The sequence below is a fragment of the Falco rusticolus genome, chromosome 13 (genome assembly GCF_015220075.1).
Source record: "Falco rusticolus isolate bFalRus1 chromosome 13, bFalRus1.pri, whole genome shotgun sequence".
Lineage (NCBI taxonomy): Eukaryota > Metazoa > Chordata > Aves > Falconiformes > Falconidae > Falco > Falco rusticolus.
In genome coordinates, this window is record NC_051199.1 from 3,603,584 (window position 1) to 3,628,969 (window position 25,386).

At 43.7% G+C, this 25,386-nt stretch overlaps 1 protein-coding gene across 2 annotated transcripts in view; it reads left to right on the forward strand.

Annotated features, from left to right (window-relative positions):
• Positions 1-25,386, forward strand: part of LOC119157101 (serine/threonine-protein phosphatase 2A regulatory subunit B'' subunit alpha-like) — a 60,870-nt gene that overhangs the window by 19,218 nt on the left and 16,266 nt on the right. For both annotated transcript variants that reach the window (XM_037407656.1, XM_037407657.1), the window contains exons 3-7: positions 9,963-10,223; positions 12,499-12,602; positions 15,236-15,338; positions 17,346-17,420; positions 22,729-22,815. In XM_037407656.1, coding sequence (XP_037263553.1) covers positions 9,963-10,223; positions 12,499-12,602; positions 15,236-15,338; positions 17,346-17,420; positions 22,729-22,815 — 630 coding nt within the window. The remainder of the gene's footprint in view (positions 1-9,962; positions 10,224-12,498; positions 12,603-15,235; positions 15,339-17,345; positions 17,421-22,728; positions 22,816-25,386) is intronic.

Here is a 25,386-nt window from a genome sequence, read left to right on the forward strand (position 1 = left end):
TATATTTACGCTTTTATTTATACCCACCTTGCGTGTTTTGAGAGTAGGAAGTATCATGCTAGGAGCTTGCAGTGCAAGAAACTGCAATTCAGACAAGCAAGCCTTGCCTTCAGATAATTTTTTTTTTTTCTAGGTTATCGGTGGAAAAAAAATGCAAACTTCCAGGATCTTTTGTGACTGGTTAATTTGTGAATGAAAAGTATGTGGCTGTCTTTAGTGTTTGGTTGTGTTTGTGGTTTTGGTTGGTTTTTTGTTTGTTTTTTTTTAAATAGCAGCTACTAGCTGCTAGATTAGTATGACTCTTTCACACATACATCTTCTAAAGCCTGCTGTAGCTGGTCTGGATGCAATTGTAGGTATGAGGAGTTCTTTGGGCTACATTTCTTCTGCAGTCTGTAAGAGGAGTGGCAGCCTGTAAGCAGAGTGAGAGTTCAGTTGAAGATGGAGTAAGTACACTTGCCACGGATGATTTAAAATAAATCACCTTCTGACATGCTGCTGTATGAGGTGTGCGGGACTCGCAGTACCATGGAGCCCTGTGGGGTCTTTAGGCATTGCCTTAATGTTTAGAAAAAATTGTCAGAGTAAGATAAAACAAAATCTATTTCGGAACTGTTGCATGTGGATCTGTGTATCCTTCACTGAGTGTCAATTCCAGTTAAAATGCCTGCCTGCCCTTTTCTTTTGTTGGGGCCCCTTTTCTCCTGCCCATCCACATCCTGCCACTCTGTTAGGCTTCATATTAATTTGCAAGACGCGTGGCAAAGTGGGCTGATGACATCGTAATAATGCTGTGATTCTTCAGACATGTAGCCGTGAATATACATCTGGACTTCAGAGCTTTTTCAGTTCCCAGGCTGCACAGTTCAGACACAGCTACAGTGACCTAAAGGGACCCAAACGATGCTACGTTCTCGTTCTTCTTTCATAAAGAACTCGGTTCCACAGCCCAGGCTGTGGGACCATGGCCTGGTGACTGAGAAGCAACAGAAGAGAAAACAAACTTGGGCAATATATTAAAAAAATTGCTTTTGTGAATGTCAGCTGGGGGGTCTCTCTCCTTTAGTAAGTAGCCTATTTAACAGCACAAGAGCAGATCTATGAGGAGAAGACTATCCTTTGGGATAGGCTGTTTCTATCTCTATCTGTAGTCCAGTCATGTTGATGCTGAATTGGAATTAACTTTGGACCATCTACATAAACCCAGGAAAATTATATCAGAGGCACATGTCTAATAAAACCTTTCTGTTCACGAGGCTCAGTGAGACCTTTTCATTTCAAATGCAGCATCTTGAAAAAAGCAAGCTCTACTAGAAATCGGATGTTGTTCATGTTACTAAGCTTAGAAATTAAACTGGTAAAGTAGCTAGGACTTTTAAAGTGGGGAAGGCAGACCATGGGACTAGATGTTTATTCATTTTGTGGAGTAAGATCTGGATTTAGGCCTTTGTTCAGCACCATTGTTTTGATAGGAAAGGGAGAAGACTCTTTTAACAAGCTTTCAACAAGCTTTAACAAGCCCAGACAAAGTCTGAGCGAGAGTTTGAAATCTACTCACTCAAAATCATGCAGACAAAGAGTATACTGTTGTCCATTGAGGACTGCTTTGCCTTTGCCTTGTGAGAGTTACGGGAAAAGCACATAAAAAGAATGATGCATTTTGGTGTCCTTATGAAACGTTTTCTTATGAACTGCTTTAGAATGCCTGAGCTTATTATCCACGATCATCCTTAAGTGCTTGCTTGGCATTAAAGATGCTAGATGATCTGCTTTTTCCAAGCAAGAAGGAAAAATTGATGGTTTTCTTGAAAATTACAGCCTTTGGTCTAGAGTGGGAACTAATGCTGATCTTCTGCTTCATCACCTCCGAAGCGGGGCCCTCAAACCACTGCCATCATCCATGCACGGGCTTTGGCCGAGAGCGTGCGGTTTAACTCCAGCTGAGTCTGAATGATGCAAATTGGCACCTCAGGTTTCAGCACCGAAGCACATCAAGTGAGAGCTATTGGGGAAGGTGGTATATTTAGCCACTTCTGCAGTGCACCTATTTTTAGCGCTGTTGGTAGTGGTGGTGGGTGCTTCCTTTCCCATATTACCCCTGGCCTATTACAAGCCAAGGACAGATTGTCTGTCATGTAGCCAGCAGTGAAATAGATTCTGTTGTAGATCATGTTTCTCAATTAAAGTATTACAAGAAGGCAGAAGATCCTGGTGGTACTGAAAGATACTTTGAATATCAGTTAAAAAAGGGAGGTTTGACTTCAGGAGTGAGATAAGATCTCTAGTTGTTGTCCTTGTGAAGAGGGAGAAGACATAGTATGTCGAAGCCATTTGCCATTTTTTGCCTGTAAAAATCAAAACCAGGAAAGCAACGTGCTGGTCTTGACGTGGTCTCCTACAGAGTCCCTGTGCCCCTTCTGGAAGGGGCAACATCTGCTTAGGAGCTGACCAGGATGATGATCAAGGAGAGTTCTCTGCGGAGGGACCCAGACTTAGGAGGAGAGCTAGCTTTCCTTGCCAAGGGCTGTGACTTTGTTCTTCCATCTCGATTCAAGAGGAGGCTGAAGTCATTCCAGCAGGCCCAGGTTTGAATGCTTGGTGTTTCTTGTTCTTTTTCTTTGTATTTTTTTATTGGATCAGAGAATCAAACTGTGTCCCCTCTAGGCGTGTCTATTTGCAGAAAGTTATTTGCAGCTAGATACCAGCAGGTTTAAAAATAAACCTTCCAGGCTTAGATTGCAGAGTTAAAATGTCTTTGTAAACAAGGGGGGGGAAAATTAACAGCAAGGGCAGTGATTTAATAATGGGGAGAGGTAAGACTATTAAATATTTTCTGTGGGTTTTTTAAGAAAAACTCTGTGATTGCTCTGAATGTCTCTTGTTGCATGGGAACAACCGCCACGTCCTGCTGTGTTTAGTGGCTCTGTGCAGGGACCAGCCTACCTGGCTCTGGCGTTTGCGATTTTACCATCACAAGGTGCTCCTTTGTGCTGTTTCCTACTGGCTCTGGGCTGTGGCTGAAGGAGATAGTAGAATCATTTAGATTGGAAAAGACCCTTAAGATCATGGAGATGTAGCTGAAGAAATGGAAATTGTACCATGGCTGTATTTCTTGGTAAATCCCAGCTGCTGAACTTGCTTTCTGGGACAACTGGCAAAAGATTGGACTTATTTATGTTAGGACACCAACTGGACACGTAGCCACCCCAGATGTACAGAGGGTCACAATATGCTGAAATCAGCCCATCTTGAGCCTCATCTGTATTTAAATAATCAGTGACCCAGTGAGGAAGTTAAAAAGTTGAAATTGAGTGGTGCAGCTGTTTCCTAAGAAACAGCTATTAAAATTTCTCCAGAGTATATTGTAGCGCATTTTGTTTTCATGATTTCTGGTGGCAGATTGAAGTACGTGTATGGGGTTAATCTGTGGAACGTATTTTTTCATTCCCTAGAGGAGGACTGCATGAAGTAATGATGTGTAGTAATGGCTTGGGTGGGGACCACCAGCAATTTAAAAGAGACTAACAAGAACCTTGCAGCACAGCTGATTTCACTCTCCAGAGTTAGTCTGATCACCGAAGGACATAATCAGGGTATGGCTTGCAGGGAGAGATAAGATCTCTTAGGAGACCAGCTGGAAAATTGACAAGCCTTTGGTATATGAGCCTTCTGCCTGGTCTGGACTAGGAGCAGTGACATTCACCACTAAACACGGCGAGAGTAACTGCTCCCGGGGCTGCAGGTCCGAGGTGAGCAAACTAATGCAGTGGGCAGTTGCAGCTGAGTAAAGAAGGTCTTAGTTCCTCTTCTCTTTCGTCCAGTACTTGTGCCCTCTTGCTACCTCCTCACTGTGTGTCACCCTGGTCTTACACTGGGCCCTGTGGGCCTTTCTGCGAGCTGGTTTAACTCATAACATGGTAGAATATCATCCAGCAACAAAGCTAAGTCCATTTTCTGCCTTTCCAAGTGGGTTAAATCAGTTCACAGAGGGGCCTGGCAAGCTCTGGAGCTGGCACTTAGTACGCGGTGACAATGTACATCTTGGGCATGGAGGACAGAGATGAGAGTTCTCCCACTTGGCAGCAGTGAGATGCTGATTTTTGTGCCTTGTGGGGCTGTAACTTGGGGCTTGGGTGTGGTACTGTGAGGTGGCCTGAGACTAGAGGTAATTGGGCTGACTAAGTACAGGGAAGAGTGCTGGCAGGTGGAAAGCTAATAAGGTGGTGATAGGGGGCAAGAGATGTGAGTGATACGCAGTTTGTGGAACATGTAGATGTTGGCCAGGAAGGCAAGGCAGGAGAAAGCTTTTTGTAAAACCCATATCTCTTTTAAGAGCTGTGAATTTTGGTTCTCATGCTCGTCTTCTGCAGGACTATTCGCAGGAGGATCAGAGAGCCTCCCATAGCAGCGTTAGTAGGAAGGGAAGTAAGGAGGTCTCCGACTCAACATCTTATTTGCAGGAAGACTATTCCTAACACCAGGTCACATCAGCACTGGCTTTTTCCAGGTCTTGAAACCCACCCACCCCCTTTCTGATGACCTCTTGCGGGCTGTACTACCCTCGGTTAAATCCATCCTCCAGCCTAACGCTCCCCAGCTGCAGTTCATGGCTGTTGCCCCTCTTATACTGCGTACCACTGCAGTTTGGCTCCATGGCGTCTGTGACTGCGCTTCCAACAGCTGTAGGCTGTGGTGAGCCCATCCCTCAGCTTCCTCTTTGCCTGGGCAAACACGCCCAGCCCCTCAGTCTCTCCGGCCTCGCGATCTTGACTTTGGCTCTCTGACTTGCCTTCTGTGGATCTGCCCCCATCCTTTTTGAAGGGAAGGCCCCAAACTGGTCACAGCAATCCGGATGCAGCCACACTATTATATAAGATAATAACGTCCCCTGCTCTCCTGGCCCTGCTCCTAATGCAGCCTGGTACGTGGTTTGCCTCACTGGTGATTAGCCGGTGCTGAGGCTCGTTCTCAGCCTGGTGCACGCCATCCCCCCAGATGCTTCTCAGCAGGTCTCTTGCTCAGCCGGGGGGGTCCCAGCCCAAAGCGGTGCTTGGGGTTGCTGTACACAGGTGGAGGACTCCACACCTTCTCTTGTGGAAGTAGTTGAACTACTCACCAGCCAAGGTTCTCTCTCTCATCCTTCCAGCCTTCCCTCTAAGTAAGTGTCATCCGCAAATCAGGACAGATGAGCGTTGCCTGTGTTTTCAGAACTCAACTGGATAAGGCCCTGAGGAACTTGATCTAGCGTTGGACTTAGCCTTGCGTCCCTTCCCACCTAAATTCTTTGGTGATTCAGTGTTGCCTAGGTAGAGTTTGTTTTCATTTTTGTTTTGCTGCAACTGGACTTTGTTTCTGCTGGTGAGTTTATGATTTACAGTAGAAAAGAGCCTATCCAGAAATGCGTTTTCTCACCACATCTCTGCCTCGTGCTGTTGGGAGGTGTGAGCAGATGAACCCTTGCTGTTCCTGGTGTCCTTACGGTGGGTAGGACAGAGGCAGCAGAAAGATACAACGGTGGGAAAGAGCTCCAGAGAAGGAAAATAAGAGAAAGTCCTGGGAGACAGATAGAAACCAGCTCTGGAGAACTGATGATCTTTGAGGATGGCTTGTGTCCAGTTACCATCAGACTTCAGTAAGACAGGAACTGTAAAAACTGGAAGGAGACATTAAGTCAGCACTGTGGACTGTGAGCCACCAGGCTGAGTCACTGCACCCTAGAAAAGAGGATTACAGAATCACATTTGGAAAAAAGCAAGAAACTGGTAAATTTATTACTTAGGATTCTGTTGGAAATTGGGGCCAGGGGGAAGGAGTCAAAAGTATTTGAGCACTTGATATGATACTGCTTCCTTCCATGGAGTTTTCTGCTGGGACTGGCAAGTCCCTGAGAGGCAGGGCTTGGATGGCAGAGATTTAGTCTCTGTGCTTTGTTTGTGTAGCACAATGAGGCTGTGGTTCTGTCTGGTTTATTTATAATGCAGATGTCACTATTCTAGCTGTCCATAAATAAATTGTATGACTGGCAAAAGGCGATATAGCGGATAGACAGATTTTAGTTAAGGTAAATTATGCTATAGAGCAGTATTAAAAAATGGGGTGTAATCTCACCTTCCTCTTTAGCAAAAACAAAAACCTATTAGCTACTGGTAACAAAGCTGTAAGATTTATTACAGTATTTATAGTTTGCTTTCTTAGTTGTCCTATCTGAAAATGCACAGCTCTGTTGGAGAAATGTGTTCTGCTAAGCAAACAGCATTTAAGGTTAACTTTTTGCAATAAGAAACTTTTTTCCAAGCACTTCCCTTGTATCACTTTCTTCTTTTTTTCACAGTTAGTTGTCACTAACTCCCTACTCTCTCCATGGTAGCTGACAGACGGTTATACCCATCTCAGAGTATTAACTTGCAAGGTTGCTCTAGGGAACAGGATCCTCCAGAGCTTGTTGCTTCTTGTTGTTTTCTCTTGTGTTGTTGTAGACAGCTCAGTTCTTGCATGAGAAGGAAGAACACAAAGTTCAAAAATTTTATTTCTATTCCTAAAGTAGAATCCTCTGAAAAGAAGCCATCCATGAGCAGTGCTTCCACCTTGTTTGACTTGGACTGACCAGGAGTTTGTGACTGAGTCTTGCTGGGAAGGTCAGCTGCAAACCTATTTCTGAACTGGCTCCCTACTTTGAAGCTTAGCAGCATTCCCTCTGTTCCTCCTATAGATGTCTAACCTTCTGGCTTGTGGTGTGGTCATGAATCAGGAAATTAATGTAGATTCTGGGGGCCTGACTTGTGGCTTATGTGAGCTGGTACCAAGCACTGCTGGCTTTGGCAGTACCTGGAGGAAAATGAGTTGCTCTGCTTTTCAGAAGGTGGAGGCCAGGGCAAAGTGGATGAGTTGTGTTACAGGATCATCTGCTGAAGCCTTGTGTCGTATCAGGATGATGTGGTATGCGGAAAAGGAGGAAAATGGCACGGTGCTGTTGTGGTGGTCTACTTTGGGGATACCTCTTTGACTTCCAAGAAAAAAAAGAACAAGCCAATTTTATCATTCCCTTGTACTGTAAGGGAAGGGGATATATTATTAAAGTGAAGAGTCAGTGTCCTTTGAAAGAGCAATCTATTGGTTTGCTTCCTTTTGGTTTGTGGATCTTTTTTGTTAAAATTTGAGTAATTTCTTCTAGTTCCTCACAGTCCTGACAGCTAGGGAGTGCATGTGTGCATTGAAGAGATTAATGAGCCATAAACCTGTTTCTGAGAAGTGGGTCTTCAAGACAAACTGATGTTAAGTCCTATTATAGAAGTCAAGTGCCTGCAGTTGGCACCTCATCGCCTGTTCCAGCTTTGCATTGTTTGTATGAATATGGTGTTGTGAGAGACCGGCAGGGATTTCCCCTTGGCTGGAATCTAGAAAGTGAGAACTACTGAGCAGAGCTGGGTCCTGGGGGGGTGGTGTTCTCCAAGTCAAATCACTAGCTTGACTTACACACTAAGGTCCACTTTGTTAACCCGCTATTTCGCAGTCGGGTGGAGGGTTCTTGAGAAAGCCTGTGTTAGGGAGCTCTGTTCGTCCCTCTTGCTTAGCCTCCCTTACTGAAGGAGACAGCCATGGCAAGGGAATAGGGTCATCTTCTACCTCTGACATGCAGCAGTGGCTGCTCTGGGCCATGTGCTTCCTCCCCAGACACACTCAGCCTGTCTGGGTTTTGCTTTTGTTGTTCTACTGAGTGAAGAGCAAAAGGAAGCCAGGAGAAGCGTTGTGCCCAGAGCGAGTGACCAGCTTCCTCCCTGCTTAACCCCTGCCACCATTTCAGGTCACCTACCTGTGTTGTCACGCTGTGGGGCACACTAATGGGGGGGGCTGGTGCTTACCCTGTCCCACAGCCCTCCTCAGCCCCAGTAACACTTTGAGACACAGACCTGGCCCACTTTGAGGTCCAGCATCACTGAGGATCAAGCACACAGTAGTACGTGCAGTATGTGAGAGAGCAGGGAAAGTCTGGGAAGATGGGAGGAAGAACAGGTGGTGGTGGTCAGGCTTGTTCTCCAAAGGCTGAGAGCTATATTGAGGACCATGCAGACTCTGAGTACTGGTATTGATAGACTCGGAAATCCTGAAGGCTGAAAGTGATCTTCAGCTTTTCCTGTGTTGCAAGACACAGGAGAGCAGGACTTAATGTGTTCTGTACGAGAGCAGTGACAGTACAAAAGTGTGCTTTGGCGGGCATAGGTGTGCAAGTGCATGTATTCCTGCTCCTGAAATGGGACAGCATCTGCGAGAAGGAAGAGGTCCTCCCCATCTAAAGAAAGACCAGTGAAGCAGCGGAGTGAAGAGGGGGAAAATCCTTTCATCTCTCGTTTCACAGATCTCTGAAGAACGGGTTATAAAGTATTCTAAACTGCAAGTAAAAACAGGGCTTAAGGAAGCTTTTACAGTTCTCACTGCTCAGTCTTCCTGAAAGCAAACCCACGGTAAATTGGGGTGTTCAGTATGTGTTAAGAAAAAAGCGCCAAGTTTCTGGAAAATAGTAAGGCAAAAAGTTTAGTCAGTTCATCATATACATTCTTCTGTATTTAGTGTACTCAGACTTGGCTACTTTATCCTAAAGCCGTTTTGTTTTGAAATAGTTAGAATAAACAAACTGAAAGTTGCAGCTGTATTTACTTGACTATTGCCTTATTAGCCTCTTATCACATATGTTGTTATATTAATAATAACTCTTGCATTTGAACCATTGTGCAATAGGCAAGCCTATTGCCTTTTCCCAAGAAAGTGTGTATTCACGGGGGGGTAGGGAATTCATCATCCCTCCGCATTCCAGCATCTGAATTCTGCTTATCCTGTAACTACTTTGCAGAGTTTAAAAAATATTTCCTCCCACGTCTGAAAAATGACCTATTTTAGGATCTCATTATGTACATAAATACAAATGCTGCCTCTTATGATAAGTACTGATGTATAGCTAGAACTAGATTGCAGAGATCCATTAGAAGGGTGATCTAGGGGGGATCACCGTATCAATTGTGTGTTTATTACAGACAAGAGGGGAGTGATAGGATGTTAGCGCTAATGAATAAAAGAGGTGGCAGGTGTGGGAGAAAAGACCACCTTCAAACAGGCTTGCAAAAGGCCTCGTGTCAGTTCCCAGTTTTCTCATTGTTTTTCAGCAAATGAAGTAGGTGATGATTCAGTGAAACCTTTGGATGCTTCACCTGCCAAAGGAGCCTTTCAGCTGGAGTTGCAAACGGACCTTTCGCATTTTCCATGAACTCTGTGTGCTGTATCATGTGGATGCCTAATGACAAACTGTGCTGGCTGCTCCTAATTCCTAATCTAAGGATTGATTTGCCAGTACTTGGTAACTTGAACAAAATTATGTCTTGACTATTTAAGTTGGACATAGAATAAAAGGCTTCGTGAAATTCAGAAGACAATCTTTCAAACCTTTTCTTAATTTATCTGTGAAGCAATACTTTGGCAAAAGTAATTATGTTCCCGAGGGATGGGAAATGTCGATGTTATGAATCTAAGTTTGCTTATACGTGAGGCAAGGCATTTGTGTGGGTGGGTGTCCTAGTTCTAAGGGGAAATACTAAGAAGCAGATTTTGATGCCTTGGTGTTTATGGGGCAGAATGACAACACAGTGAGCAGCGTGAGAAGAAATAGCGTTGTCCTTGTTCTATGGTATTGCTGAACTGTAGACTGTGTTCAACAGTGTATCGTAATCCACAGTTACATACACAAAATGCACAGAAACTACACAGAAGTAGATGTGACGTGTCCTAAATTTGCAGTGTTTGATATTGCAGGAATTTTTTAACTGGTTACTTACGACGTGCATTTTTATCCGTTGTGCTGTAATTTCGTTGTTGTTGGGTTTTGATTTTTTCCTAATCACTGGGAGCACAAACCATTTTCTCTTTCTTGGTGTGCCATGCTGTTAAAAAGTATTTGTTATTCATTGTATTTTCAGGTTCAAAGTAAACAAGAGAAGAAACCTGGAACTTCATCCACAGCTCCTTTGAACTCCACAGTTAGCCCTTGCACTCTTCTGCCTGTGAATAAAGCCACCAGCAGTGCCCCTTTGTCGATAAACATTCCACGTTTCTACTTCCCTAAAGGACTTCCGAATGTCTGCACTAATCATGAAGAAATCATTGCCAGGATTGAAGAAGCCTTTACAGAGTTTGAAGATGAGAAAGCAAATGTCTGTGAAATGGGGAAGATTGCTAAGGTAACTATTCTCTAGGTTTTTCATTTTTTTGAGAGAATGACTGAAACTAAAACTACCATAGTATCTCACAGCTCTTCTCATTTTTAGTGAAAAAAGAATCAATGTACTTTTGCTCTGAATGCTTTTGTTTAGATAAAGGAAATAGTAAACAAAACACCTCAGTTTTCAGTTTGTCACACTTGATATGTGTGCTCTTTCTTGCTTTTGATTTGCAAAATTCTTCTTTCAGATTTCTTGCCAAATACAGATTGCATTTTTGTTTTTCTGTTCCTCCATCGTTATGCTCAGAAGATAGCAGAAACTTAGTCTGCCTCTCTGGCTTCAGGTAGTGCCAGCTACCTTCTTTGTGGTTAGCTGTCCCAATAATCTGGATGTGATGTATGTATGCCGTTACAGTGTTGCTTGAGAAAGCAGTTTCCAACCTACACCTCCTTGGACACAGAAGAGGGAAATGCTTAGTCAACCCTCAGCCACTGAGATGCGTAGGTTCAATATCCGTAATGCAGGTGTCGGCAGACTCGGGGTTGTTACAATCTGCTAATGAGTTCCTGGCTTCAGGGAACAAAACACAGCACTTGTGTGGGAGCACGATGCAGATGGATGGTTCTATTTTCCTCTCCTTCAACCGTGGTTTTTAGTAATGCTGGTCTAAAACTGGCGGCCCTGGGATGTATCTCGTATGTTCAGTTTGCCTTGAATGCATCTCTGGCACTGTAGGTTGAGGAGCGGTGTTCTGTCCAAGAGGAGCATTTGTTTTCTAGGCAGGAAGGTTTTTCTGAAAGGCTAGGTTGGGGTTTTGTTTGTCTTTAGAGGAATTGAGTGGCATTATTTGTAAACCATCTCTGAAAACGTAAACGGGAAAACTTCCTTGCTTGACCAAAAGAAGGCTTGAAACTGATTTTATGACAAGATGGGCTACTGTGTGTGGTCTGTCGCGTTCAAACTGGGAAAAGCAGGAGGGTGATGTAGAAGAGATCTCTGTCTGGTCCCTGCATCTGTCTCTACATGGATGTGCTCTGTGCCATTTAGCTATTGTAAGGATTGCTTCTGTTCCATGGGATTATTGATAATGGTAGTTTTGGGGCTCTGAAAAAAATGTGGGAGAACCAGCTGCACAAAGAAAACAGCAGAAAGTAAATGTCATTCTTTCCTCAGAGTAGCTAACCACCTGCAGGAGTACAGCTGCCTGACCCAGGGATGGCTAAATCCAGCAGTTTGTGTACTGGTTGGGGTTCCCAAAGAAGCATGCGTGCCCAGAACAAAAAGTCGAGAATAGACTTGCAGCGTGGTCTTGCTTAACAGAAGAGGTGGAAGAGGCTTTGTGGGGAAAGCAGAAATGATGCCTCAACTATTCCTTCAAAATACTCCTCTTCCCATTTGGTGTGGTATCCTTCTAACCTGTGCGTGGCCTGAATCAGCTGCGCTCCCTCCAAGGCCGGTGTTTTGCAGATGTTCTGATACCTTGACTGGGGTCATGAAGGTGGCTGGAAAGGTATTTGTGCTAAAGAGGTTTCTAGAAGGTGTCAGCAGCTGAATGCTTGAAGCCATTTTCAAGCCTGCTTCTCTGAGGCGTTAGAGAGTACAAAATACTTGAGCTTTCATCGAGTACCGTTCTGCAAGCTAGCAGCCTCTGCAAAGGCTGGGTCAGAAATATTTTTTCAGGGAGTCCTTTTGCTGGAATCAGCCTCTTTCAGTTTGCTTTCATTTTGGGGGGGTTTCCTGCTGAGATCCAGTGTTGGGAAATTGGGCTGTTGTGGGTGGAAGGCACTGCACTGCAAACTACAGGATGGGAATTATTTCACCTTCAGGCATTTAGTTGTTAATTTTTTGTAATTAGAATTGAAGTTCCCTTGCAGTCAATGAGAAGTCGTCAGCCCAAACAGAGAATGGCTCATCTTTTTCTGGGGTAAGCTCAGCGAGGTGGCTGGTGTGAGTGCTCTTTGGAGGGAGGTGCCTGTCTCTCTCTGCTTCACTTCTCAGGGAATCTTGTGAAACAGCTCAAAAGACAGAGCTGAAGAGCTGGATAGTCTCTGATCCTTTTCCGAGCCTGACAGGACGTATTTCTCAGCTACTTAAAAAGGCGTATGACAAAGTGGAAAGTTATTGATGGATTCTGAACCTTGGCATGCAGTAAATAACTTTTTGGGTAACCTGTGTGCCATTACTGCTTTATTTCCCTTATGTAAAAGTCTCGATGGTGAATTCGGTGTGTAAACAAGCAGGCTCATCTTGTGACTGCTTTTGTATTCCTCTTTGTTCTGGTGTGTCATTACAGATATGTGGCTGCCCACTCTACTGGAAAGCACCTATGTTCAATGCATCAGGAGGAGAAAGGACAGGATGTGTATCTGTACACTCATTTGTATCTTTGTGGAGAAAGTGAGTATAGCAAATGCAAAATTCTCTTTCTGGAAGAAGAGAGCAGCCTGCCAAATAAGTCTCTTCTCCCCCTCTTTTCTTCCACCAGACTTTTCAAATCATTGTTTTTTCTTTAGAAGAAAATAAATGACTTTAAAATCTCCATCAGCTCAAGTTTTCTTCCCCCAAACTCCCTGAACACTTGTTTCTGTGCTGCGTCTGCAAACTTTGAAGCAATTGTATAGATGATGGGATGTTTTAGCCCAGTTGGCATATAAAATATATTACCATACTCCCCTAGAAATATTCTGAGATAGCTGATAGAGGTTAGTGGATTTTGTATATATTTATCTGAGGCCGTATTGCTGCTGCACTAGTGCGCTAAGAGAGTGCCTTTTGGGAATGGGGAGGGGGCGTGTGTGGTCATGTTATGGGACAGGAAGGAGGAATGTAAAATAAAGAAGCATCATAAAAGTGGATGCTCTGGGAGCTTTAATAGTTATCTTCCTCAGGCACGCTGTATAATAAATCTGTGGGGTTTGACAGTCACTTCCACATACCGTTGTCCAGGCTTCTTTTTGAAATTGAGAGCTCTGAATATGTTGTGCTTGGAGTCAAAGGTGTGAGATGGAACAGTCTTGCTCTCTTGCCTAATCTTTTTCCCTCTAGGGTGATTCAGGCTTTAGTCTACTTTGTGAAACACCTGAACAGTGTCTCCATCTCATATCCAGAGAGAGTTCTAATTTTTGACTTAATGGTTGCCCTTCAGATTCTTGAAGTAGCCTTTAACCCTGAGTTCCCAAAGTATTTCCCGTGATAATATGGTCAAAACAGCTTCTAGTTACCCTGGCAAAATTGCAAAAATGTTAAGGATGACTGATCAGTAAGTTTTTCTTGACACAGACAATTTTTTTCCTTCCTTACATTCCTCCTATTACACCTAATTAATCCCTTATGTATAATGCCACATATTTTCACTCCTCTGACCTTCATATCCTTTAGATGTTTGCAGACTGTGGTCATGCCCCTTTTTTCTGTATTCTTTTAACCACATCATTTCCAAGCCATGTTTTGTATGCTTTTCCCACTTTACCTGCTCTTTAGAAATATTTTTTTTTCTTTCTCTTCTTCTTACCCTCTTGACAGTTACAGGTTTTTTTTCTGGAAGCATGAAAGATAGAAAGAAATGTAGTGTTCTGGTAAAGTTAGACTACAGCTATCTGAACATATCTGTTACTTTAAAACAGGTATCTTTAACTGCTGAAGCCTCTTTTCAAGCATCTTAGTAGGTGACCTGACTTTTCAAAATGCTACATGCTCACTGATCTCATTTGAAGTTATTAGGAATTTCTGGGTATAGAATACTTCTGAAGATCAGATCTTTTAGTTTGTTGCTAATACATGGCTTTGGGATTTATCTTTATGTGCCTGATACCTTGGTTTTTTAAAGCTAAAGCATTAGCACCTCTTTCCTGCAGCTGATTTAGTGTGTATTTGTTAATTGACAGCATGATAGGAATGTGCAGTAAACAGAATTGCTTGTCAGCCACTAAATCTTTTCTAAATCTTTTTTCTTTTCTTTTTTTTACTTGAAAGACATATTTGAGAAAAAAACTTTTTTTTTTGTGAAGTCTGCTTTTGTTAAAGAGTGATGAGAGCAAAACTAGTGGCAAGGTAGGTACAGTGTGATCTCTACAGGCATTTAAGTGCTATGCTTCAATATAAGTTCATACGCTTTCAGGAGAGGAGGGTGGTGAATAATCACTCATAGTAAATAATTACAATGCATTTGTATTTTTGCAGTTATAAAGCATACAGGGTAATTTTCTGAGTAGTTTTTTATTTCCCTTATACTATATGAACAACTTAATGTTTGATATACCCAAATGTTCTTTTCTGTTATAGGTATTCAGTAGTGATTTGGTGAATGTCATGGAGTTTTTGTTTTCAGGAGTGTTTCTGTTTGGAGTGAATTAAGTTGTGATCCCTTTGACCAGCGTAGCATTTTGTTATTAGAAGAAAGCAGAGACAAGAACTGGTGTCATAGATGCAAACCGTCAGCCGAAGGAATGAGTTTACATCTTCTGTAAATACTCAGTCCTTCTAATTCCTTCATTAGGCTCTTCTCCATGACTTCAGTGTACAGCAGCCAGCTGTGCCATAATTAACAAGGGATGCTCTTCTTTCCCCTCTGTGGAGTGGTTGTTCTGGTTGAAAATTCAGTGACTGTAGTTGGCAATATACTCAAATAAAGTAAAGAATTAAGTTGGAGAGCATGTCTGTTATGGCATCCTGTTAGGTTGATCCTGTTGATTTCAAATGAGATCAGTGAGTGTGCAGCATCTTGAAAAGTCAGGTTACTTCTTGCTAAGATGCTGTGGAATCCAAGTAAGAACAGTCTTCAGTAAGAAACCTTGCTTAGCACAGCAATGTTAGCATGGAAGTACTCCGCTGCGTGGAAGCATCTTGGTGCTGTTGAAAGATAAAGGTTGGCTGCCGTTGAAGAAAACGGGTGCTGGTAGTCTGAGGTCCGTTTTGCGTAATTCAGTGTAATGTGTTGTGCAACAGGTGATAAGGCACTTCATAATCCATCTGTAGTTGGTGATTGTCCTGAAGTACAAAGTGGTTGGAGTAACTCTTCACCTCTCTCGTAGAATCCTACGTAACTGCCATGATGATGCATCCAGATTCACGTACCTTTTAGCGAAGCCTGGCTGTGACTACCTAGAACAGGAGGACTTCATCCCGCTGCTTCAGGTACCCGCAGCGGCCCAGCGGCGAATGGATGGGCAGAGAGAACTGTTTTTATTTTGTGACTTCTTTATTGTCATGTCTTTAAATCTTTACCAAGGACATGCAAACCTTTGGTTTGAACAGCGCCTGGGTGGGGTTTATTTGGTGTGAAATAGAAATAACCATTTTAAGTGGACTATTTTGCGTAAGTGCCAATCATCTACATACCTTACTAAAGTCACAGAGGATTGTCACAGCTTTATTTAGTCTCTTGTCTCTTGCTAGGATTCATATTTATTTATATTTATCTGTATATTTTTATATAATACATACTGTATAATATATACCAATATATATTATTATACGTCTGTATATAATATATATATATTATAATAGATATTATTTTTTATATATTCATATTTATTTGCCCTGTTTCTCTAGGTGGTTAGTGGGGAAAATGCATGGCACTGTTGATATTCAAGAACGACATAAAGCTTATTGGAAAAGTTGTAAAAGTTGCTTGACAAGAAAATTATAATTACATTTGTCTAGCAAGACTATCAGATACAATAGCACATGGAAACCTTTGCTAAACTTTTGCAGTTCTAGTTATTCTGTATATGCCTCTAAAACTGCTCATGCACAAGTCTCACTGCTGATTTATTTTTTTCCTAATATTCAGGCTAAATCTGTGCTGATTTCTTTTCTTTCTTTTCCTTTTAGTCACATATGATATTTTTTAACAAAGCAAAGTATCTTTCTTTCATTGTTTGTGGCCATTTAGACAGGCTCTGGATAGGTTTAGGGTTTCTTTGTAGTTTCTCTATAAATCAGGTCCATCTGCTCTTCTGATCATCTGTTGATACTTCTTCTGAACTTTTCCATATATCCCTACATTTCTCACACTGTCCTCTATGCAAAACCTCGGTGGAGATGCTGCTTTGGGGGGATGGTTTTGTCTGCACTGGATGTTTCAGTGCCTCAAAACAGACTGCGATGGGTACATTTTCTCATGTTCCTTTTCATCTTTTCTCCACTGGGCACATTGCCGTTCCTCATTGATTGCAGCTCTGCTTTTTAGCTACTGGTGCAACCAAAGGCATGCACAATCTTGTCAATTAACCAGAGACCAGCAGTATTACACCATATTACACCGTCATACTAGGCATCAAGTTAGGTGGGCCAGAATTTGGTCGTAGTGCACCCCTGAGGGTGCTGTGTCTGCTGTATCCCTTTGACATGTCATGGCATCGACAAAGCAACACTTTGAACACTTTTTTAAAGGGTAGAGGAATCAGACATGCAGCAATTACACAGGCATCACTTCATGCGGGATCTGAACTGATTCATTCAGGATCTGAGGCAGTTTCTCCATGGTTTGTGTGTGGGGGGGTGTTTTTTTTTGGTTTTTTGTTTTTTTTTTTTTGGTCGTGCATTTCTTGGCAGATTTGGCATCATGAGCCAGTGTTTGGCTTACAAAAAGCTGATCTTGAGAAAGAGGCATCTCTACAGGTAGTTCAAGTAAATTTTGGAAAAGCACTGATCATATCTGTATGCATTCTGAGGCTCACAAGAGCTTTCATTGTTGTGGAGGACGTAAAAAGTAACTTTCTCAACCTTCCAAGGAATGTTTATTTCTGACACCTAGCTCTAATAAATGTTAATATCTTCAATAAATGGAGAAAAAAAAAAGAAGTCTTGGAGAGGAGATAGTTGCATGGTCAACTAACTAGTTTTTTTGTCTCATTCAATGAAAATAAGTTCTCATCTACTCACTAACTCTCTTCCTTTGTTTTTCTGTCCTTAAGTAAATCAAAATGGCCAACAGGTGCGTATTGCCCAGAAAATGTATTCTGCTTCTAATTCTAGAAGGTTCACTTTATAGATTAAAAGATGTCTTTTCAGTTTTATTGCTAATGCTGCAAATACAGTTTCAAAAGTAAGCAAAAGTATTGGTTTGTAAACCCAGTAACTTCTAAACATTAAAAGGAGAAGAAAATATGTTTCATTTCATTTGGTCTTATCTTGCAGGATGTGGTGGAAACGCATCCTGGCCTGACTTTCTTGAAGGATGCTCCGGAGTTCCATTCCCGGTATATTACGACGGTAGGCTGGCTCCTTTGATCTCCTGTAATACTGCTGTACCAACCCTCCCTTTTGTCATTTGTCACTGTCCCCATCACCAAATCCTTCAGTTACTTCAAAAACCAGGATTTTTTTAATACTACTGGAAATAGTTATTTCAAGAACTACTTCCAAAGGAAAAATGAATTTGCCTGTGTGTACAAGAGGTTATTCAATAGGTTAATAATGATTCTTTCTGGTCTTAAGCAAATCTATAAAAACCAACTTTTTTGGCCTTTAATCCTGGTGAAGGAAAACGAGAGGTTCATCTTTCGTCCTTGAGGGCTGCTGAGTTACCCCTAATTCTGCTGGCCTGAGGAAGCATGGAAGGCTGAATGATTGAAGATTTCTGTCACTTAGGCATGGAGAATCTGTGATTGTTCCGTGGTACAAAGCATCCATTGCATATGGGAGTCTGACGTCCAGCTCTCCTGCCTCTCGCTCTTGCCAGAAAGCCTGTCATGCATGTCTTTCTAAGTCTCTGAGCCTCTGTGACTACAATTTGTCGTTGGGTTTTTGTTCTGTAGCTTTGTTCCAACTGTGCCATCAGGAGTTAGACTGGTGCTTTACCTGACTAATTTTGTACTGTTTTTTTAAGCTTTAGCTTGTCTGGTGTGGGGCATGAATCTGGATAAAAGGTATAAATGTTAGGATACTGTATCTCTGCAGTGGTAACAAATTCAGGTAATGACAGACCTGATGGGAGCTGTATCCCAGCAGGGCTCCAGAGCTTAGTTTCTCCTCTTGGCTTGCCAGGGTCTGCATGGGGGCTGGCTGCACCACGCGCTGGCAGCTGGGGGGCTGCTGGCAGACAGTTCCTTTCCTGTAAGGAGCAGATGGCAGGAAGACACTGTTGCTCTGGGCAAACCCTGAACTGTCACGCTAATGTTTTATGAAAATGTATAACAAGAATGGATTCTAAATGTTTTAGATGTGCTTGAACATGACAGCGAACATCGGTGTATTAGCAACGTGTTTATCCCCATGGAGCAGGACAGCAAATGCATTAAGCGTAGTAACTGGCCAGAATGGGTTTAACAGTGGCCTGGGAATTACAGAGGCACATGAATGGGTGGGTGTGAAGGTGCCTGTGGCACATGTACCCTGGTATTTGATGTTTAAAGTACATGGAAAGGTGAAAGCTGAAAGATTTAAGCTAACACTAGCGTCGGTTTCCGACTGTAATATCAACCAGTTGTTCTTTGCTGGTGAGCCGGTTGTCATACATACATACATACATGTAACGTGTGGTTGTCCTGGTGCTGGCTATTGGGTGGTGGCAAAGGCAGTTCTGTGCACCTGCCTTTCCAGGTTCCTCTTCTGAAGCCACGTGGTGTTTCTATGTTTTTCAGGGTCTAAAGGAGAGAATAAAGGCTAGAAACAAATGTCTTTGTAGAGTAATCCCCCAGACGATCGCTCTTGCTGCAGAAAGTCTGGACCTCACTGGGCTGCAGTGCATGTTCTGGTCTGAGAGACCAGCTGTGTAAAGCTGAGGTTCCGCATCAAGATAACTGAAGTGCAGGCTGCTACTAAAAAGGGCAGCACCTTCTCTTTCTGCTCTTCTTTCCCACAACTTCCCTTGCGCCTGGGCAAGGTCCTGTGTGACCACCGTAAAGCAGGCACAGAACCAGACCCTTCATCACTATGTGAAGCTCCTCAATGTTTCTTGATCCTGCTGCTGTCTCAACTGTGCTTCCTTACTCCGGTCTGAGTTTTTAGGCACCCTCACTCACCGTACTCTGATGGAGGTAGCTTCCCAGGCTTGCTCCCAGGCAGCCAGGAAACAGCGGTGCTTGTGGTTGAGGCAAAAGGCGTCTAAAGTGGTGAATCTTACAAAGCTGTGATATCCTTCGCAGACCCCTCGCGCTGGCAGGGCAGTGCTGTTCTGGGTGTCTGTGCTGGCAGACAGGTTCCTTCTGAGCTCAGCGTGGCCAGATCCCTGAGCTGGACAGAGTCAGTACCCTGGGAGACAGGCTGTGGGGTCAGGTTGATCCCATCTGGAGTGGCAGTACTTGGCCCGCTGCAGCAGTGGCTCTCCTCTGGTACCAGGAGTTCTATTTCTCACATCTCCTTTCACAGACAGTTTGGCACTTCTCTTTAATGTTACAAAATTCGGTGTTTCCACCAGGAGGTAATGAAGGATACAGCTTTGTCCTTGGATTTTGAGACTACCTGGATCCTTTTGATCCCTTCAAGGTAGAGTGCCTTATACCTATTTACAGTGACAGAATGATGTATTTGCTGCTAGTGCAAGAATTACATTATATTTTTGTGTTACAGGTGAAGGTGTAAGGAGACACTGGCTTTTGGTGCGTTCATTGCTGGATATAGCATCACTTGGTTGAAATCGCCTGGAGAGTAAACAGTCTAGTATGGGTAAGATGCGTATGCATGTTTCAATACTTTTTTTGCCTATCTCCGCACCTTTTAGAGGTGTCTTTTTGGATACAGTAGGCTGTAATTTAATCTGTATCAGTACCTGAGCTGTGGCATTGCCAGCATACTAAACCACTTGTGTTTCTTTCAACAGAGACTGACTCCTGAAGCCGGTGAAGACAATGCAGAATATTATGTGGCATTTATTGTTAAAGCTTTAAAATGGGATTTCTCCCAGAACACTCAAACAAGGCTCAGAGTTAGTGCTGCATGCTGTTGTTGAAAAGCTGAGTCAACTGAAAACAACAAGCAAATTATATTGCTTGTTGAAAAATGCTTGAAGTTATGCAGTATTACCAGCGTGAATGTGTAAGGGGAGGATGGCCTGCAGGGTTTAATAAAGCTTTGTGGGTGTTTCCAGAAATGGTACTGCTTTTGTTCTTCTGTGGGTAGACTGGGAAAAGGTCCAGAACTGACCCATCAGTGGTTTGGGTCCTGGAGGTAGATTACAGGAGGATAAATGGGCAAATAGGAAGGGGCTCCCCCTTCCAAAGGCTTGTGAACTGAATTCTGAATAAATTGGGAAATTTCAGAATAAATGATGGGAAAACCAAAGCCAGTTACGGCTTTCAGTAAGGCATAACTGAAAAGTGTGGCTTGAATGCTGCAAATCATCTCGGGCTGTGTAATTATGTTCTAGGATGTTTCCCAAATGCTTTTTTTAACAGCTTGTTTTTTCACAACCTGGAGAAGAGAGCAGCACTGACATTTCATACTGATACATGCACCATGTACTAGCAATTGAAACTGGACCATTATTTTAATAATAAAACCTGCACTGAGTGACTGGACGTAAAAGACATGCCTTCTTTTTACAGCTAGGTGAGGAGAGAGCAGATGGAACATCTTTGTCCATATGGGCTGACAGAGGAACAATTTCTTACGTGTTACAAACAGGGTTATATTTTGTTGTCGTTTATTACCCTGCAGGCAGGGGACAAGAAGAAGTGCCAGTTAGGGTCCTTTTTCTGATTCTTGGGATTGTTATTTTTGAGTCCTTGGAATGGAGTGAAAACACAGTGTCTTTAACAATAGTTAAAGAGTTGTCAGGTGTGATAATGGGTTACGTGTGAGGTGAGACCCACATAGGTCTCTGAGCTGTTGTGCAATCTGGCAGCAAAGGCCAAACAAAGTCCAAAAATAGTGCAGAATGGCAGAGGCTGCCAAAGACGTTAAAGAAACAAACATACAGCCTTTTCATTGTGCTTAAGACCAGAAAAGATCACTGTGATTACCTAGTCTGACCTCTTGTATTACACAGGCCATAGTACGTTGCTCAGTCATTGCCACAGTTAGAATAGATTTTTTGTTTAATTGACATCCAACTGTAAAAGGACATCCATCTTTGAAGTACGGAGTGATTAAAGACCCTGCAGTGCTTCTTTGGGAGTTGTCCAGCAGTTAAAGAAGTGTGTTCTTATCTGCCTGAATTAGGCTGATCTCAGCTTCTGGTTATGTAGTCAATGAGACACCGAAAGTCTTCCTGCTGTCCTGCATCTCCCCATGTAGGCTCGTAAGGGACAGGATGGCTACCAATAGGTGTCATATTCAGCTAAGTCGAATATACATGTTTTCTCTCTTCAGGATGCATTTGGAGTCCTCAAATAGTTCTTGTTGTTCTGAAAATTAATTGTACTTGTCAGCATTTACTGTCTCGCTCATCTGTGTATCCCAAAGCAGGCTGTTGGCAACAATCTCATACTTGATTCCGGATCTTGGTTCTGGGCTAAGAACCAGTGCTTGTGTGTCTGAGTCAAAGCATGGCGCTTAAATGGTGATTGCCTACTCAAAGCTAGGCTCTAGCTAAGAAACAACCCCCTCCCATTTAATTCAACTGGATTAATCCCTATAATGTCCATGTTGTTGTGTGAATTAAATTTTCGTGTTGGAATAGCTGGCACTATTATGGTTTACTGAAATTCTAGGATAATACGTCAACATGATGTCAGAGGCATTGAAGGTTTGTTTTATTAGATTTGGTCGACAAGAATTATATTACGTAGATTTCAGTGCTGATATTCATTTATATTTCTGATTTCTCATGTTGAAGATGTTTATTTGTTTTTTCCCCTGTTAAGTTTATTCTTGCATGTGCCTGATCACACAGTTGCATTCCCCCCCCCCCCGTTGATGTTTGACAAGCCAACAAGGAGTGGGCTGGGAAGGGTTCAGCTTGCTGCTTTGGGTGCTTGAGAGTGTTCTCAGTCTCTTACTGTGAGCTGTTCCCCTTGTGTTCTCAGAAGTTTGTGCATTCCTCACCAGGCCTGTTACTCACTTTCACCAGAGGCAGGTCACTAAAGGAGATAAATTAGGTTAACACCTACCCGAGATAAATGCAGACAGATAATCTCTATTGCTTACTTTCTAACAATGCTGCATCCTCTCCGTGGCTCCACTGAGACAATATAGGGCAGACATCAATTGTGGCTTTCATTTACATGTCCTGTTTGCTCTTCGAAAGTCCTGATAGTGTTCTACAGCAGAAAAAAACCACTTATTTTGGTTGAGATCCATGCAAGGTACAGTGTCTAAAACCTGAAAAACTCAGTTTCAAAGCGATTCGTCAGCACTTTGAACATATTCCCTGACATAAATAATGCATCTGGATGCTCAGAGTTGTGAATTAAGAGCAGTGAAAATATTTGCAGAGTGAAGCTAGATAATAGTATTTCAGAAACAAATGTTACTTTCAGGCTGCATAGTGAGAGATAGTAGTACCTACAAAGGAGATCACAGAGCAGTTTTCAAAAATCGGTCCCCTTAGGATGAGTGAATAAACAAAGTTACTGCATTTAAATTCGCAAACTGGTGTATTTCAGGAGTTGATTTCAAGAGCGCTGTTCATGTGTTGCAGGTTATACAGAGAATATTCTACACAGTCAATCGATCCTGGTCTGGGAAGATCACTCTAACAGAGCTGAGGAAAAGCAACTTCTTGCAAGTATGTTGGTTTCTGCCTGAACAAGATACAGAATGCGTCGTACCTTTTGTTCCTATAGCTGTATACTGCAGAGCGAGGGAGGCCAGGTGCGCGGTGCCGGGAGAGTGCTGGAGAGTTGTGTCTTGAGCTGATGTGAGAGAAGACCAGGAGCTGGAGTAGCTAAGAGTGCACTGGTAGAAGGTCAGGGGATGGCGGTGCACCAGCTCTGCAGCTACAGCAAGCAGGTTGGCTCTTGGCTCCTTCCCTTGCCAAAGAGGAAGGGAAGCCAGACGCAGCAGTGCGCCTATGTGAAGTGGCTCACTGAGCAGCCAAGAAGAGCTGCTGGACGGCCTACAGCACCCGGGGGGTAGGACAGCCCATTTCCTGACTCCCGGCCGGCCCTGACAGTCAGGCAGGCATACTGAGCCGTGCGATTGCAACACCATGCATCTCGGGAGCCGATTTCCACTTCGGCGGTAGACTTCCTCAGAAAGGTTAATGCAGCTCAGTTCTTGTTACAATCCATGTGCTGTATCCTTACATTGGGCAGACGTTTCTGGATTTGGACCGCTGTTCTCTCAATATTTTTCCCAAAAGAGCACCAGGTTAAAACAGTCTAAGGCTGTCACAGCACTCTCCAAACTACTAGCTGCAACAAGGTCTTTTAACATCACATACGGTCGCTTATTTCGTCTATGACTGGAGACACCTTCAACAAGCCCATAAACACCAGCAGGAATACCACCAGGCCGAGCAGCAGCACCAACAGCAGGAGCTGCCCACGGCATCGCACTGCTCCCGCACTGTCCCCTGGCACAGCCATCACCGCTGTCTGGCCGGACCCGCTCTGGGCCCGCTGCGGGCTGCTGCCACGTCTGGCCGTGTACTCTGCCACTACCGGCCGTTACCCTCGGTCTCTGAACTCCACGGCAGTCAGGCTTCCTTCTCTTTGATCCCAACGGCTCACCTTTACCAGTGTCTGATCCAGATCCCCAGGCTCTTCCCGCTTATCTCAGTGTGATCTGGATCACAGGCTGTCCCCACCTGTCTCTGCCTTGTTGGGTGCTGCTGTCACTGCTCCAGACTTCAAACATCCCCCGGCCCAGCCATCATCGCTGTTGCTGCTCGTTACATCCAGTCTCATAATCTGAAGGGCTTCACACAGGGCACCAGTTGTCGCAGCACTCCCCAAACTACTAGCTGCAACAAGGGCTTTTACCATCTCATACCAACATACTCTTCGTGTCAGTCCCTCTGCTGCCTTCTCCTCGTCTCTCCTCATCCCAGGCGTGCGTTCTCTCTGCTTCTTCCTCCTCCCTCTTCCTTGGCTGCCCAGCCTCTTAACAGAACCAGCCACAGCTGCACCTTATCTACATCAGCTGCCCCACCGCCCCTGAAGCCAGCCCACAGCTGTATATTATCAATGCTAATTAACCCGGCTTCATTCCTCTACATAAGGCTGCTCAACTGCAGCCCAATCTAAAAAGCCAGAAAGTCTTTAGGCTGAGAGGTTACGGACTCAGCTAAAACAGTGAGACTTCCCCACTGCGTCCTGTTCTCCCTTCCAAACGTGGCGTGCTGTCTTCCTCAAAAGCCTCAAGCGTGAGTTCGTGTTCCTCCTCCTTTCAGACGTGTTCTGCCCCAGTGATCGCATCAGCTAATGAAGAAATCAGTGCTCCCTTGGGTTGTCTCATGCCAGTCCAAGCCCTCTGATCCCAGTTCCTCCCTAACCTCTGTTATAAACAAATCCTCCCAACTTATCTTGCATCTTTATTCGCTCATTTTCTCCCTTTATACACTTCCCCTTTTTCTCCTTGCAGGTCTGCTCTGCCTTTCATCTCCTGCAGCAGGGAAGTTGAGCTCTGGGACAATGATTTTGCTTGGGCAGCCCTTTGCTGCATGTGTAAATGGTGTACTTTGGCATGAGCTATAAACGAAAAAAAAATTACTGAAAAAACTCCCCAAGTGATTATATCCACAAAGAAATGGAGAGACCCCTGAAGAATCTGAAGAGGCTAGTGAGTGATTGATCAGAGGTTTTTAGACTTGAGTGTCAGCAAGTCTGAACGGTGCTGGTCTGGCAGTGCCACCCTGTTGTCCCTGCCTGAAACTTTACTGAACCTGGTGGATAGCAGGATGTGAGAGTCTTGTTGAGACTCGGTTGGGTTCCTTGGAGCTGGAGGTCACTGAAAGTTGACATTGAACTATCAGTGCCTGGCACAGCATCTGCTCAGAACCACAACTCCCTGGGGTAGCTCTTGGGCTGTGTTCCACCTCTTCCTTTCTAAGAGGCTGTGAGGGCAGGGGAGGACAACCCTATCGCTCACTTGGGTCTGTGAGCGTTTTCACATTCCTGCAGCCAGAATTTGTTAACCTGAAAAGGCTGTCTGGTGTCCCATGGCCTCAGCACTAGGAGAAAGGCAAGTAGGGAGGCGGCACTGGTAAATGTGCAATACCCTCCGGTTGGTGGGAAGATGGAGAGGAGGGAAGGACAGAGGTAGGTCTGAAGTAGGAATGAAACAAGGACATTGTCACTAAATGTTTTCTAACAAGGCATGTTAACAGATGTCACGGTTGGAAACCTGTCTGAGC